The 15,611-nt window shown below is 46.1% G+C and overlaps 1 protein-coding gene across 10 annotated transcripts in view; it reads right to left on the bottom strand.

Moving 5' to 3' along the window:
- Positions 1–15,611, bottom strand: part of PIP5K1A (phosphatidylinositol-4-phosphate 5-kinase type 1 alpha) — a 47,873-nt gene that overhangs the window by 10,203 nt on the left and 22,059 nt on the right. For 6 of the 10 annotated variants that reach the window (XM_089299941.1, XM_089299948.1, XM_070077715.2 and 3 more), the window contains 6 exons: positions 15,090–15,127; positions 12,754–12,834; positions 6,253–6,383; positions 5,414–5,531; positions 5,085–5,237; positions 2,566–2,865 (listed from right to left, as the gene is read on the bottom strand). In XM_089299941.1, coding sequence (XP_089156067.1) covers positions 2,566–2,865; positions 5,085–5,237; positions 5,414–5,531; positions 6,253–6,383; positions 12,754–12,834; positions 15,090–15,127 — 821 coding nt within the window. The remainder of the gene's footprint in view (positions 1–2,565; positions 2,866–5,084; positions 5,238–5,413; positions 5,532–6,252; positions 6,384–12,753; positions 12,835–15,089; positions 15,128–15,611) is intronic. The other 4 variants (XM_089299944.1, XM_089299947.1, XM_089299945.1 and 1 more) reach the window with 1 other exon arrangement.

The following is a 15,611-nucleotide window of genomic DNA, read 5'->3' on the forward strand; positions in this document are numbered from 1 at the left end:
CGCTGCAGCCGGCGCACCATGCTGATCCGATGGCAGGAGCCAGGAGCCAGGTGCTTTTTCCTGGTCTCCCATGGGGTACAGGGCCCAAGCACCTGGGCCATCCTCCACTGCACTCCCTGGCCATAGCAGAGAGCTGGCCTGGAAGAGGGGCAACCGGGACAGAATCCGGCGCCCCGACCGGGACTAGAACCTGGTGTGCCGGCGCCGCAAGGTGGAGGATTAGCCTATTGAGCCACGGCGCTGGCCAATAAAGTAATTCTTAAAAAAAAAAAAAAAAAGTGGTATGTAAACAAGTTTATGAAGGATCAATTAGAAAGTACATCAAAGTACATAAAGGAAGGAAAGAATAATGTCAGATTCTGGAGTATGAAACAGCTTATTTCACACAGAGAGCTATAATTCAGTATCACTGCAACATAAAATGCAAAGGGTAAGTGCAACAGATTAGAGGTGAGGAGGCAAAGCAATGACAGGCAAAATGTGTCATCAGGAGGAGCCCAGACTGCCTTCTATTATCTTCAATCCCTTTTTGCACCCTAGAACGGTCTTGGAAAGGGTATATGCCTATCAGCTCCAACAGTTCACCACGAAGTACAGCTCAACCAAGAATGTCTCAGCAGGTGGTGGCATAGGGATGAAGAGAGCTTAGGATTGATTCTTGTGTACAGTTTGAAAAATCTGTAGGCCTCATTAGCTGAATAAGCCTCTTTCCCTGGCAATCCCAGGAGATGCACCAAAACAGGTTTTACCCTGGAAGCAAGCACAGAATGAGTAAACGAGGGCAAGGATGGACAGTATTATGGACTGGGTAGAGGAAGACAATCCTGCAAAAGCAATTTGAAGAAAAACAAACAGATTAGAAAAATCAATAGGGAAATGTGTCAACAAAAGAAACCCAAAGACATGTTAAGAAAGCAGTCAGCTGCCAAATGTCAAACATTGCTGAAAATGTAAAGAAGGCCTGAGAAGTATTGTGTTTAGCATCTGGGTGGTCTCAAAGAGGTGAGAGCACAAGGCAGGAGGACATAGTGGTTGAGGCAGGAAAAACAGAAAGGAAAAGCAGAACTGGAAGCATCTTTAGTCAAAAGGCACTGAAAAAAAAATCCTCCTAAATGTAAGACAGAAGAGAGATTGCTTGCAAGTAGAAAGAAAACACGGCAGTAGGAGCTGAAGGCACAGAAGGACATAAGAGAAGTAGGTCCTGAAGAGGAGGAATTGAATCTAGAGCACAAAACAAACTGGCTGGATATAAGCCACCAAGCTGGGAAGAAAGAAGATAATGCATTTTTTAAAAAAGATTTATTTATTTATTTGAAAAAGTTACAGAGAGAGAGACAGAGAGAAAGATCTTCCATCTACTGGTTCACTATCCAGATGGCCACAAAGGCTGGAGATGAGCTGATCTGAAGCCAGGAGCTTCTTCTGGGTCTCCCACATAGGTGCAGGGGTCCAAGGATCTGGGACATCTTCCACTCAAACCAGCGCCCCTATGGGATGCTGGTACTGCAGGCAGGGCTTTAACCGCTATGCCACAGCACCAGCCCCCTCCAGCTTCCTCTTAATGTGCAACCTGAGAGTAACAGGTGATAGCTCAAATAATTGGGTAGCTGCCACCCCTATGGAAGATCTGCACTGAACTCTTGGTTCCTGGCTTAGGCCTGACCCATCCTTGACTGTTCCAAGCATTTGGGGGAGTCAACCCAGCAGATGGAAGATCTCTGTCTCTCTGCCTTCCAAATAAATAAAAAACAGATGAAACAAAAATATTAAAAGAAAATGGTTTTAAGAGTGTCAACCACGGGTCAGCACTGTGGTGCAGCAGGTACAGCTGCTGCTTACAGTGCCGGCATCCCATGTGGGCCCCAGTTTGAATCTCGCTGCTTCACTTCCAATCCAGCTCTCTGCTATGGCCTGGGAAAGCAGTGAAAGATGTTCCAAGTCCTTAGGCCCCTGCCCTCGGATCAGCCCAGCTCTGGCTGTTGCAGCCATTTGGAGAGTGAACCAATGGATGGAAGACCTCTGTCTCTCTCTCTCTCTCTCTGCCTCTAACTCTGCCTTTCAAATAAACAATCTTTCAGGAAAAAAAAAAAAAAAAAAAAAAAAAAAAAAAAAACCCTCAACCATCTAAAATTCCTACTGAGAGGAAAAGGAAATGGATGCTGGGCAACACTGCAAGGCCAGGTGGGACTGGATAACATGCACCTGTAGATATGCCAGTGATTGTTTTCAGCAGCACTCAGCCTCTATGGGATAAATCTGGATTTGGCAGGCAGGACCAAGATCTGAGGAATGAGGCGGTGGATGTGAAAGTGAGCAGAATGCTTGATGACGAGGCCCAGGATGGTTAGAGAAGGAAATCAAGCCAGTGGGGGGGATGAAAAACAGGGAGAAAGTGAAAATGCGAAGTTATGGCAAAGAGCCAATGTAAAAGTTATTTTAAATGAAGTTTAAGGCATATGGAGCTAAGGAACAGAGTCTCATCTCCCACAGAATTAATGCCCAAGAACCAAGTTATTTTAGTGGTTGAGATTTTTGGTGTCTGAGAGGGAAATATGACAAACTTACCAAACAGTCACGCTGCAGGGTCTTACACAGAGCATTGTACATGTCAGCATCCAAAAAAAGACCATCAGGGATGTCTTGCAAGAAGTCCAGGTCTTTAAATGTGGGGAGAGGCTTCTCTCGCTCTTTTTGGGAAGCCCGTCGTTTGTAGGTTGAGCCCTTGAGGTCATATTTGATATGCATCTTGACTGATCGTGGTAAGAGATTGTTCATCACCACAATTCGAATATTCTTGCCTCCTGCCTGCACACAGTACAGTCCATAGAATTTAGGCAGCAAAGTGCGAGGATTCTGGTTGAGGTTCTGAGAGCACAAAAGTAAAAACAAGAAGAATTTCAAGTTAGTTAATTTTCAGTGAAACTCAAAGGAAAAAATTGCGTTCCACCCTTCATTTGTCTTCTTTGGCATAATATGTCCACTCATACAATCACATGACATTTATTTAAAATTTTCCAATCTGTCTATCTCATTGACAAGATCACCATCAAGCCAGGCCACAGATCCTCTAACATAATCAGCAGTCAGGATCCCAAACATATAATGGATACACCTTCCTTCAGAGAGCTTTAAGAGAAGACTGCATTGGAAAAAGTCCTAACCCTTAATTCTGAGCATAATGTATTTTTGGGGTACTACAGGAGGCAAAAAGAGTTCCTAAATTCCTCAGAACTTCCAAGAGTAATCTGTCAGAGTGAAATGAATAGGGTCCTATCAAGGAAAGTAACCTATCTCATTCTCCAGATTAGGATCTGGACTAAGAACAGGGAAAAAAAAAATCTTGATTCTTGCCTTGGCAGTCTAAGCCAAGAATTAAAAGCAAGATACTGCTTTTATAATGCTGTATTTTAGCAGATTAAGCCACCACCTGCAATTCAGGCACCCGACATGGGAGTGCTGGTTTGAGTCCCAGCCGTTCCATTTATGATCCAGCTCCCTGCTAATGTACCTGGAACACAGCTGATGATGGCCCAAGGACTTGGGCCCCTGACATCCATGTGGAATACCAGGATGGAGTGCCTAGCTCCTGGTGTTAGCCTAGCCCACTCCCAGCAGTTGTGGCTATTTGGGGAGTAAACTAGCAGACAAACGATCTTTTTCTCTGTCTCTCCCTCTGTCACTATGCCTTTCAAACAAATAAATTTATGTCTAAACTTTTAAAAAGTAGGATACTTTCACAATAGCGAAAATATGGAATCAACCAAAGTGTGTCCATCATCATCAGATGAATGAATAAAGAAAATGTGGCATATATGCACAATGGAATATTTGGCTATAAAAAAATAAAATCCTGTCATCTGCAGCAAAATGGAACTGGAGGACACCATATTGAGTGAAATAAGCCAGACACAAAAAGACAAATACCACATATTCTCTCTTACATGTGGAACTTAAAACAAAACAAAAACTCAATCTGAATACAGAATGTTGATTAGTAGGAATCGGTGCTGTGGCATAGTGGGTGAGGCCGTTGCCTGCAGTGCCAGCATCCCATGTGGGTGCCAGTTCGGGTCCCGGCTGCTCCACTTCTGATTCAGCTCTCTGCTATGGCCTGGGAAAGCAGTAGAAGATGGCCCAAGTCCTTGGGCCCCTACACCCACATGGGAGACATGGAAGAAGCTCTCTTCTCCTGGCTTTGGAACGGTGCAGCTCCAGCTGTTGCGGCCATTTGGGGAGTGAACCAGCAGATGGAAGACCTTTCTCGGTCTCTCCCTCTCTCTGTCTATAACTCTACCTCTCAAATAAATAAAAAAATCTTATAAAAAATTAAATAAAAGGACAGACATGGGGAGAGGAGGAATATTTGGCATGGCAGTTATGAGGCCTGAATTAAATCATCACAGTGCTTGGGTTCAAGTCCAAGGCTCCAGCTCCCAATTCCAGCTTCCTCAAGTGCAAACCCTGGGAGGCAACAGGTATGGCTAAAGTGACTGGGTTCTTTCCACTGATGTGGGGACCTAGACCTAGACTCCCAGTTCCTGGATTCAGCCTGGCCCTGCCCTGGCTGTTGCAGGGATTTGGGAAGTAAACCAGCAGGAGAGAGCTCTTTCAAATAAACAGGGACAGACGTGGTACAGTGGGTTAAAAGCTGCCACTTGAGATGCCTGCATGCCATATCAGAGTGCTGGTCTGAATCCTGCTACTCTGTACTTCCAATCCAGATTCCTGCTAACATGCCTGGAAGGCAGCAAATGATGGCCCAACTGTTTGGGTTCCTGCCATCCACATGGGAGACTTCCTAATGGAGTCCTGGCTCCTGGCTGCAGCCTGGTCCATCCCTGCCTCTTGTAGGTATTTGGGGAATGAATCAGTGGATGGAAGATCTCTTAACTATCTCTCCTTCTCTCTCCATATCACTCTGCCTTTCAAATAAATCTTAAAACATCTCTTTTAACCATAGAGGGTTTGTAAAAGAACAACCACATTCTCAAGACAGAAATACCATTTTACTCAACTGAAGATAGCCTCCCTGGCCTTGTCCAGGAGTAGGGAATATAGACAGCTGGTGCTCCTACAACCCTTACCATGTAGTATCCTGGAAGCAGCTTCTGCAAAAACTCTGCCTCTTTATGCTGGACCGTCTTGATGATAAACTCGTCATCGCTTGACACATAAAAAAGGGAACCACTTGCTCCGGAGTTGCAGAGTTCGATCAGTGGCTCACTGCAGAGGGAGTACTGAGGCCAAAAGAAGGGAGTAAAGAAATTTAGATATACCAGGGCCTGCCCACCACAGAAATCAAATACAGATGCAATTTTAAGAAAGCAACAGCAAGACAGTAGAGAAAGGGGTCTTCCTTTGGGAATATCCCTACCATAATGGAGTAACAGGGTCCTGAAACCCAGAGGCTTACCAAGTAATCATCAGGCCGGATGCCAAATAGCTCTCGGAAGTAGCGGAAGGCAACAGGTGCATAGGTCTTAAAACGGAAGTCATTGTAGTGATGAGCAGGAGTCAGGTTGCTCCCTTCACTGTGGAGTTAAATAGAAGAAATCTTAACTTTCCGATTCTTGTCATCCAGGGAGTCCACCCTGGGAAGACACAAACACCCAATGCTGAGGCAAGGGGAACAAATGCAACCCTTCTCAGAGAATTACAGGGATTAGATGAATCACTTCCTCAGTAGGATAAAGGCACAATGTAAGGACCAAGACACGGGCATAGGGAATCACAATGCCTCCTATTCAATCCATTAAGCTATCCTTTAAGGGGTAACTCCATGGACCAGAGGCTCATGGAGGCATTAAAAGGAAGCATCTGCTCACCAAATTCTCCAGTCCCACAACATCCTGATTATCATCAGGGTGAGGACTGGACACATACCTTAATTAGTCAGCTTTGAACTTTTAAAACTATCCTGGGTTGACTTGAAAAAGCAGGGTAACTGCAGTTTAGAATGCCCATGTCTCACACTGGAGTGCCACGGTTTGACTCCAGCTTCCTGATTATGCAGACCCTGGGAAGCAGCAGTAATGGCTTGAGTAACTGAGCATCTGCCACCCATGTGGGAAACCTATATAGAGTTCCCATTTCCCTACTCTGGTCCTTCTGGTTATGGGCACTTGGAGACTGAACCAGTAGATTAGAGTTCTTTGTCTCTCAAACAAAAAAAAAAAAAAAAAGAAAGAAAGAAAGAAAAAAAAAAAGTCACATTTCCAAGCCATTTGCCTGAACATTAATTAACCTCTATACCTGGGGAAGAAGATACTCTCCACCACATAGAAGTCTTGCATGAGGACGTCTCGTTCTGGTTTGGTACTCAGGCTCCCCACAGTGTGAGTAATGCCTAACTGGATGGCACCTTTCAAAGCTGATGAGGTTGTCTAAGGAAAAAAATTAAAGTTTCTTGTATTAAGTCCAACCATAGCAATAAAAAGGGAGGGAAGAGCCAGAAGGAACACTTGAAAGCAAACACTCTTCAACTACTTCAGACTAAACTGGGGCAATCCAGTTCCCCCATTCTCATGCTGCACATTGCAATCAGCATGACAAATATTGGAAGGGCAGTAAAGACACAGAGTAGCAAAGATGGGACCATCCAATCCACATTCAGCTGGCAAGGTGTTCCCTACTATCAGCCTGCTTAAACAAGTTTCCTATCTGTATTTGGAAGATACACTGTACTGGGAAAAGCATCTTAGTCTTACTCTTAAGGTTCCTGTCCCCATTATCTAGGGCCTTCCCAACATGACTACTGGCTGCAGAAGATTCCCTCCAAGGAAGAGCCTGACAAGGACAAGAGTGGCAGCAAAGAGTTTCTAATCAAAGCAAAACATCAAAGAGTCCATTTTTTCTGAGAAATAATTAGATTTAGAATTATCACAGTACAGAAGAAACACAATTACAAAAGCCCCTACCGTACACTCTAGGAAGTCAATCCAGTGGGAATATATCACATCATCTAGATCTGTGCTGCTCCACACAGCAGCCATCTGCCACACATGGCTGTTTAAATGTACCCTCCTCAGTCTTCCTTGTCACAGTTCATATGTGGCTAGAGGTTAACAACTGGATGGCATAGATACAGAGTATTTTGATACTGTATTAATTTCTACACTTGATCTAGGCCAAAGGGCCAAGTGTATTAAGTTTTTTTGTTTGGTTGGTTTTTTGTTTTGTTTTGCTTTTTTTTTTTTTTTTTAACGTTTTAAGCTTTTATTTAGTGAGGAAAAATGCATAGGAGAGTGAGAGCTTTATTTAGAGGTGAATAGAGGTTCATACCAAACACCAGGAACCAGCCATGTGGAAGAGCATCTAGGCCTGTATCTGGGCCAGGAAGCCTAGAGCCATGGCCAGAAGGCCATGTACCCTGGAGGCGTGGGGCTACAGCAAGCTCCCTCCCGGACAAGAGGCCAGGGAACAAGAGCCCGCCGTATTAAGTTCTATTAGACAGCTTTGTCCTAAATTTTTTCCCTCACTCCCAACCCCAACAGACATTACTTATCTTTCTACTTAGTCCTCACAGGCTTTGAAATTATAACAAGTCTTTGAAGTGTTTGCCTCCCCAATCAGACTAGAAAAACTGACCTATTTATCTCAAAGTTCATCACAATAAAAGAGCTCTATAAAGGCCAGGGATGTGGCCTAGCAGGTAAAGCCACCACCTGAGATGATAGTAGCCCACAAATGAGCGCCAGTTCATGTCCTGGCTGTTTTTTTTGTTTTGTTTTGTTTTAAGGCAGAGTTATAGAAAGAAATAGAGAGGGAGAGAGATCTTCCATCTGTTGGTTCACTCCTCAAATGGCAACAGCTGGAGATGGGCCACACTGAAGCCAGGAGCCTAGTCTGGGTCTCCCATGTGGGTACAGGGCCCCAAGCACTTGGGCCATCTTCCATTGCTTTCCCAGGTGTTAGTGGGAACTGGATCAGAAGTGGAGCAGCCTGGCCGGCGCCGCGGCTCACTAGGCTAATCCTCCGCCTAGCGGCGCCGGCACACCGGGTTCTAGTCCCGGTCGGGGCGCCGGATTCTGTCCCGGTTGCCCCTCTTCCAGGCCAGCCCTCTGCTGTGGCCCGGGAGTGCAGTGGAGGATGGCCCAGGTGCTTGGGCCCTGCACCCCATGGGAGACCAGGAAAAGCACCTGGCTCCTGGCTCCTGCCATCGGATCAGTGCGGTGCGCCGGCCGCAGCGCGCCGGCCGCGGCGGCCATTGGAGGGTGAACCAACGGCAAAGGAAGACCTTTCTCTCTGTCTTTCTCTCTCACTGTCCACTCTGCCTGTCAAAAAAAAAAAAAAAAAAAAAAGAAGTGGAGCAGCCAAGACTCAAACCAGTGCCCATATGGGATTCTGGCGCCACAGCAGCTTTACCCACTACACCACAATGCTGGCCCCTGCTCCACTTTTTTTTTTTTTTTAAAGATTTATTTATCTGAGAGGCAGAGTTACAGAAAGGCGGAAGTCTTCCATTTTCTGATTCACTCCCCAAATGGCCACAACGGCCACAGCTGGGCCAATCTGAAGCCAGGAGCTTCTTCCGGATCTCCCACACGGGTGCAGGGGCCCAAGGATTTGGGCCACCTTCTATTGCTTTCCCAGGCCATAGCAGAGAGCTGGATCGGAAGTGGAATAGCCAAGACTCATACCAGTGCCCATAAGGGATACTGGAATCATAGGTGGCATCTTTACCCATTAAGCTACAGCACCCTGCTCTGCTTTTGATGGGAGATTCTCTCTCCCTGTCCTCTTTAAATGTGACTTCCAAGTAAATAAATAAATCTTAAAAACAAACAAACAAAAAACTACTCTATAAATGTCTGTTGAATAGACATGGACCTCAGAACCCATTCCAGAAACAGGGCCCTGACTGAGTAGATGCATCAATCTCTGCTACTTGGAACAAGCAATGAAAGCAGAACAGATGTAAAATGTATGTGGGCTAGAAAAGCCTCAAAGAAATCGTCACACCGCACACCAGACTACTACAGACTCTGAAAGGGCGGCTGAACTTTCCCTGCCCCTCAGGAAGCTTAAGCATCTCCAAACTGAAGAGCTGGGATCACCCCAGGACCCAGGAGGCTTCTCTTGGCTTTCTTGTACCATTCTCTCTTCTTAGCAACTGCTACTGTCTTTCCAGTTCACTTGATATCTAGAGCTCAAAAAAACCATGTGTTCTAGAAACTATTCACTAGTTAAAACTACAATCTTTGGGGGAAAAAAGGAGAAAAGAACAGGAGAGAAAAGGGAAAAAAATCTGACTTGCTGCCTATGTCTGCTGCTCACCTCTGTGTCACTTCATAAATATTCTACAATCTGGATGGAGGAAAAATATCTCTGGCTGTCGCTCCCCCTCTTCATGGAGGAACAACACAGGACCCTGCGCTGTTCTTTTGTCTGCTCGGCCCTTCCCGGGTTTGCTGCTGGTTCTTCCCTGGTTGGCTGCCATCCCTCCACCTCCGTGGAGGGGCGGGCCCCCTGCCACCTTCCCTACTTCCGCAGGGGAGCGGCACACCGCCGGCCGGCTCTCTCGGGGGCTGCACAGGTGTTCCTCTTAGATGTTCCTGGTGCATGTTGTCTCTCTCCTCCTTTATAGTCCTCTTCCACCAATCCCAACTCTGCTACCCACACGCCGAGTACGCTGCTCTCCTCCAATCAGGAGTAGGTCCTACAGTTTATTGGTTGAACTGGAGGCAGCTGTGTAGAAGCTGTTTCTCCCTTCTCAGCGCCATATTGTGGGAGAGCAGATGCATAGAATAAGTCTTAATTCCAGTAACTTAGTCTAGTCCGAGCTGCTCCCCACATCTGGCTGCTCTGCTTTCTGATCTGGCTCCTTCCTAATGCAGCTGGGAAGGCAGCAGAAGATGGCCCATGTACTTGGGCCCCTGCGACTCACACAGGAAACCTGCAGGGAGTTCCTGGCTCCTTTGGCCTGGCTCAGCCCTGGCTGTTGCAGCCATCTGGGGAGTGAACAAGCAGATGTAAGATCTCCTTCTTTGACTTTCCCTCCACTCTGCCCTTCAAATAAATAAAATAAAGGTTAAAAAAGAGAGAGAGAGAGACAGACAGACAGACATGGTTCTCTGTGGCAAAATTCTTCTGTGGCAGGGTTCTTTAAGACATGTTTATATCTAACAGTGAAATTTCATTTCTTTAGCTCAGTGAAATAGAAATAAATACCACATTTGTTCATTAACAGCATTCTTATTTAGCCAACAGGCTGGGTTCCCTTGTGACTCCAGCATCCAATATTGGTACCAGTTTGAATGCCAGCTTCTCCATCCAGCTCCCTGCTAATGCATCTGGGGGAACAGTGGAAGATGCCCCAAGTGCTTTGGCCCTGCCACCCACATGGGAGACCCGGATGGAGTTCTTGGCTTTGGCATGGCTCAGTCTTGGCTGTTGTAGCCATTTGGGGATTTGGGGAGGGAACCAGCAGATGGAAGACCTATCCCTCTCTAACTCTGCCTTTCAAATAAATAAATAAATCTTCAAAAAAATTAAGGGCATTCTTATTTAAAAAACATTTATGTGACAGGAGACAACTGACTGCTGTAAAATAAATTTTTAAAAAATATTTATAGCCGGTGCCGCGGCTCACTAGGCTAATCCTCCACCTAGAGGTACCGGCACACCAGGTTCTAGTCCCGGTTGCCCCTCTTCCAGGCCAGCTCTCTGCTATGGCCTGGGAGTGCAGTGGAGGATGGCCCAAGTGCTTGGGCCCTGCACCCCATGGGAGACCAGGATAAGCAACTGGCCCCTGCCTTTGGATCAGTGTGGTGAGCCGGCCACAGCACGCCGGCCATTGGAGGGTGAACCAACAGCAAAAGGAAGACCTTTCTCTCTGTCTCTCTCTCTCTCACTGTCCACTCTGCATGTCAAAAAAAAAAAATATATATATATATATACACATATATATATTTATGTAAAAGTAGAGTTATAGGAGGGGCAGGGGAGAAAGAGAGAGAGAGAAAAATCTTCCACCTGCTGGTACACTCCCCAAATAGCCACAACAGCCAGGGCTAGGCCAGGCCAAAGCCAGGAGCCAGGAGCTTCAGCCAGGTCTCCCATGTGGGTGCAGGGCTTGCAGACTTGAGTCATCCTTTGTTGCTTTCCCAGGCACATTAGAAGTTCTTGTTAGGAGCTGGAGGGACCGGCACTGTGGCATAGCAGTGCCAGCATCCCATATGGGTGCCGATTCTAGTCCTAGCTTCTCCACTTCTGATCCAGATCTCTGCTTTGGCCTGGGAAAGCAGCAGAAGATGGCCCAAGCCCTTGGGCCCCTGCCATCTGTGTGGGAGATCCAGAAGAAGCTCCTGGCTCCTAGCTTAGGATGGGCCCAGCTCTGGCCGTTGCAGCTATTTAGGGAGTGAATGAGAGGATTGAAGAGTTCTCTCTCTCTCTCTCTGCCTCTGCTCCTCTGTAACTCTACCTTTCAAACAAATCTATTAAAAAAAAAAGGGGGGGGGGGGAGGGAGCTGGATAGGAAGTGGAGCAGCTGGGACTTGAAACGGCACCCATATGGGATGCTGATGCTGCAGGCAGTGGCTTTACTCATAGCACTGGCCCTATAAAGTGAATTCCTTTTTTGTTTTTTTTTTTGTTTTGTTTTACAGGCAAGAGTGAACAGTGAGAGAGAGACAGAGAGAAAGGTCTTCCTTTTCCATTGGTTCACCCCCCAATGGCCGCTGCGGGCGGTGCACTGCACTGATCCGAAGCAGGAGCCAGGTGCTTCTGGTCTCCCATGCGGGTGCAGGGCCCAACGACTTGGGCCATCCTCCACTGCCTTCCCGGGCCACAGCAGAGAGCGGGACTGGAAGAGGAGCAACCGGGACTAGAACCCGGTATGCCGGCGCTGCAGGTGGAGGATTAGCCTATTGAGCCACAGCGCCGGCCTCCTTTTTTGTTTTTAAAGATTTATTTATTTATTTCAAAGAGAGTTACAGAGAGGCAGAGAAAGAGAGAGAGAGAGAGAAGTCTTCGATTCGCTGCTTCACTTCCCAAATGGCCACAGCGGCCATAGGCCAATCTGAAGCCAGGAGCCAGTAGCTACTTCTGGGTCTCCTTCATGGGCACAGGGGCCCAAGGCATTGGGCCATCTTCTACTACTCTCTCGGGCCATAGCAGAGAACAGGATTGGAAGCAGAGTAGCCAGGACTCAAACTGGAGCCCATATGGGATGCCAGCCCTACAGGCTGTGCCACAGCCCCAGCCCCAAAATGAATTCTCAAGTCCAAGTTGCATGATGGCTAATTGCACAAAGGCCTAGGTCATCAAGAAATGAGACAGCGGCCGGCGCCGCGGCTCACTAGGCTAATCCTCCGCCTTGCGGCGCCAGCACACGGGGTTCTAGTCCCGGTCGGGGTGCCGGATTCTGTCCCGGTTGCCCCTCTTCCAGGCCAGCCAGGGAGTGCAGTGGAGGATGGCCCAGGTGCTTGGGCCCTGCACCCCATGGGAGACCAGGAAAAGCACCTGGCTCCTGGCTCCTGCCATCGGATCAGCGTGGTGCGCCGGCCGCAGCACGCCGGCCGTGGCGGCCATTGGAGGGTGAACCAACGGCAAAGGAAGACCTTTCTCTCTGTCTCTCTCTCTCACTGTCCACTCTGCCTGTCAAAAAAAAATAAATAAATAAATAAAAAATAAAAAAAAATAAAAAATAAAAAATAAAAAAAGAAATGAGACAGCTGCAGAGAGTAACATAAAGAGTACGGTTGCCCCTGCTGAATTCCTGGAATAAATTGGGAGGGTTCAACTCATACACACCTTTTTATATGTGGTCTCTCCTGAGGAATCAACACTTCGGTGGCCTATTTTCTTGATGGTCATGCCAGATGCATAAGGCACCTACAAGTAAAAAGTCAAGGTTACTAGGTATAGGATTGTCATGTAATACCAAGCATTTATTATGTGGTATATAAAACCAAAACATTCAATATAGTCTTTCTAGATTAAAAAAATTTATAAAGGAGCTGGTACAGAGATACAGTGGCTTAAGCTACCACCTGCAACACTGGAATTGCATGAGCGCTCTGTTCAAGCCCCAGCTGTTCTACTTCCAATCTATCTCCCTGCTAATGCTATCTGGAAAGGCAATAGAAGACGGCCCAAGTAGCTGGGCCCCTGCCACCCATGTGGGAGGCCTGGATAAGTTCCTTGCTCCTGGCTTCAGTCTGGCCATTGTGACCATTTGAGAAGTGATGGTAGAGGGGGTATCTCCTTCCTTCCCTCTTTCTCTCTAACTCTGCCTTTCAAATAAATAAATCTAAAAAAAAATTTATAAAATCCTCAGAAGAAGCCGGTGCCGCGGCTCACTAGGCTAATCCTCCGCCTAGCGGCGCCGGCACACCGGGTTCTAGTCCCGGTCGGGGCGCCGGATTCTGTCCTGGTTGCCCCTCTTCCAGGCCAGCCCTCTGCTGTGGCCAGGGAGTGCAGTGGAGGATGGCCCAGGTGCTTGGGCCCTGCACCCCATGGGAGACCAGGAAAAGCACCTGGCTCCTGGCTCCTGCCATCGGATCAGTGTGGTGCGCCGGCCGCAGCGCACCAGCCGCGGCGGCCATTGGAGGGTGAACCAACGGCAAAGGAAGACCTTTCTCTCTGTCTATCTCTCACTCACTGTCCACTCTGCCTGTCAAAAAAAAAAAAAAAAAAAAAAAAAAAAAAAAATCCTCAGAAGATCCATCCCATGTAAACACATATAGTCTACTCCTTCAATCAATTAATTGGCTATAAGATCACCAAAGAAAATCAGAAGGATATATATTTCTCCTTTAGACTCCCAAAAGATAACATAGGAAATAAAAATGAGAATCATTGAAGTAAAGTAAAAATGGGACACAGGGAATTCTGTAGCCTCAGAAAGAGGCTCACAAAAAACAGGCCAGGCTAAAAGTTAAGTTTCAAAGACCCCTTCTTTTTTTACTTGCTTTCTTTCAGAAATTACTGCTCCTCTAATTCTCAACCCAACCTCAATGCTTTTGCTTAAACTGAATTCACATATGAAACATATGAAAATGTTAATTCATATTTTACATATAAAGAAAATGAGGATTAGAGGTCTAACTTGTTCAGTGTCATATAATTAGTGAAATAAAGGTGGGATTCAAATCTAGGCAATCTGACATTAAAGCTCATTGTTTTGCTGTCTCTGCTAATTTTCCAAATTCCTCTTTTTCTAAGCAAATTATCTTCAGTTTGCTTAACTGTCTTCCTATAGAGTATTTCTCAACCCTCCTCTCACTTCTTGCCTCTCTCCTGCATTTTGTGTCAAGGGTTTCAGAATGCTGACCCTCCTGGCATACAAAGGCAGAACTTGAATATCAAGTTTAAAGATTGTGACATCCTGTTTCTACTAGTTATTTTGCCTAGCTTCTTCATTTAACGATAGTTATCATCATGAAGAGTGCCTATGGTGGTGCCATCTTGACTCTTGGGAATAACCTTATAGATTCTGCTCTACTGGTCTTACTATGTCCTTATTTCAGGGTCTGTTTTGCGGGTGGAAAACAGACATATCGTGTTCTCAGGAATCTGTTAAAAGGCACCATCTCAGAGAAGTCATCTTATTATCTGAGCCTTTCAATTCTTGGGGTATAGAATTATTTGATTTGCCAGTGGCTAGATCATGCTAAATTTTTTTTTAAAATAAAGTAAGTTCTCAGGGCTGGCATTGTGGTGTAAGGAGTTAAGCCACTGACTGTAATGCCAGTATCCCATATGGGACAGATTAAGACTCAGCTGCTGCACTTCTGATCCAGCTCACTGCTAATGCATATGGAAAAGCAGCAAAGGATGGCCCAGCATTGGATGCTGTAGCCATCTGGGGAGTGAACCAGATGATGGAAGACCTCTGTCTTTTCTCCCTCTCTCTGTAACTCTGCCTTTCAAATAAATAAATAAAAATAATAAATTATCAATAAGTATGAGATACTAATTAAAAGAAACCATAGCAAAACTAGAGTTTGATGATTCCTTGGCTATCAACAAGGTAAAACACTTTTAGCTTTCCATGACCTAAGTAGGCAGATAACCAAGACATTATAAACAAGTATTCTATCACAGAACTAAACTTTCAGTAACTACTATATTAATATGAAACTCACCTCAGACGCCATAGGTTTCTTAATTCCAGTTGCTGCTGCTAAAGGCAAACAAAAAAAAACACAAAATAAAACTGTAAGTAAATATACACTCACACACTTTGTACCAAACACACTGGAAGAATCAAACTCGAGTCAAACTAAACGTGACCAAGAGCTCCTGACTCTTGCTCAGGAATACCAGACCCTTCTGAATACGATTGTGTGTGTCCCTTCCTCCTCCTCCTCTACACTCACAGAGGCCTTATGTGAACTCCATTCTTTCTCTAGCCCCCTTTTTCCACCCAAGTGCTCCTATCTTCTCTGAGAAACATAACTTTTTTAAAAAATATTTTATTTATTTGAGAGGTAGAATTATAGTGAGAGGAAGAAACAGAGAAAGGTTTCCGTCTGTTGGTCCGCAATGGCCAGAGCTGTGCCGATCCGAAGCCAGGAGCCAGGAGCTTCTTCCCAGTATTCCCACGCGGGTGCAGGGGCCCAAGCACCTGGGCCATCTTCTACTGCTTTCCCAGGCCATAGCAGAGA

Source organism: Oryctolagus cuniculus, chromosome 7 (genome assembly GCF_051225735.1).
Source record: "Oryctolagus cuniculus isolate XC-2025 breed Fujian yellow rabbit chromosome 7, ASM5122573v1, whole genome shotgun sequence".
NCBI lineage: Eukaryota > Metazoa > Chordata > Mammalia > Lagomorpha > Leporidae > Oryctolagus > Oryctolagus cuniculus.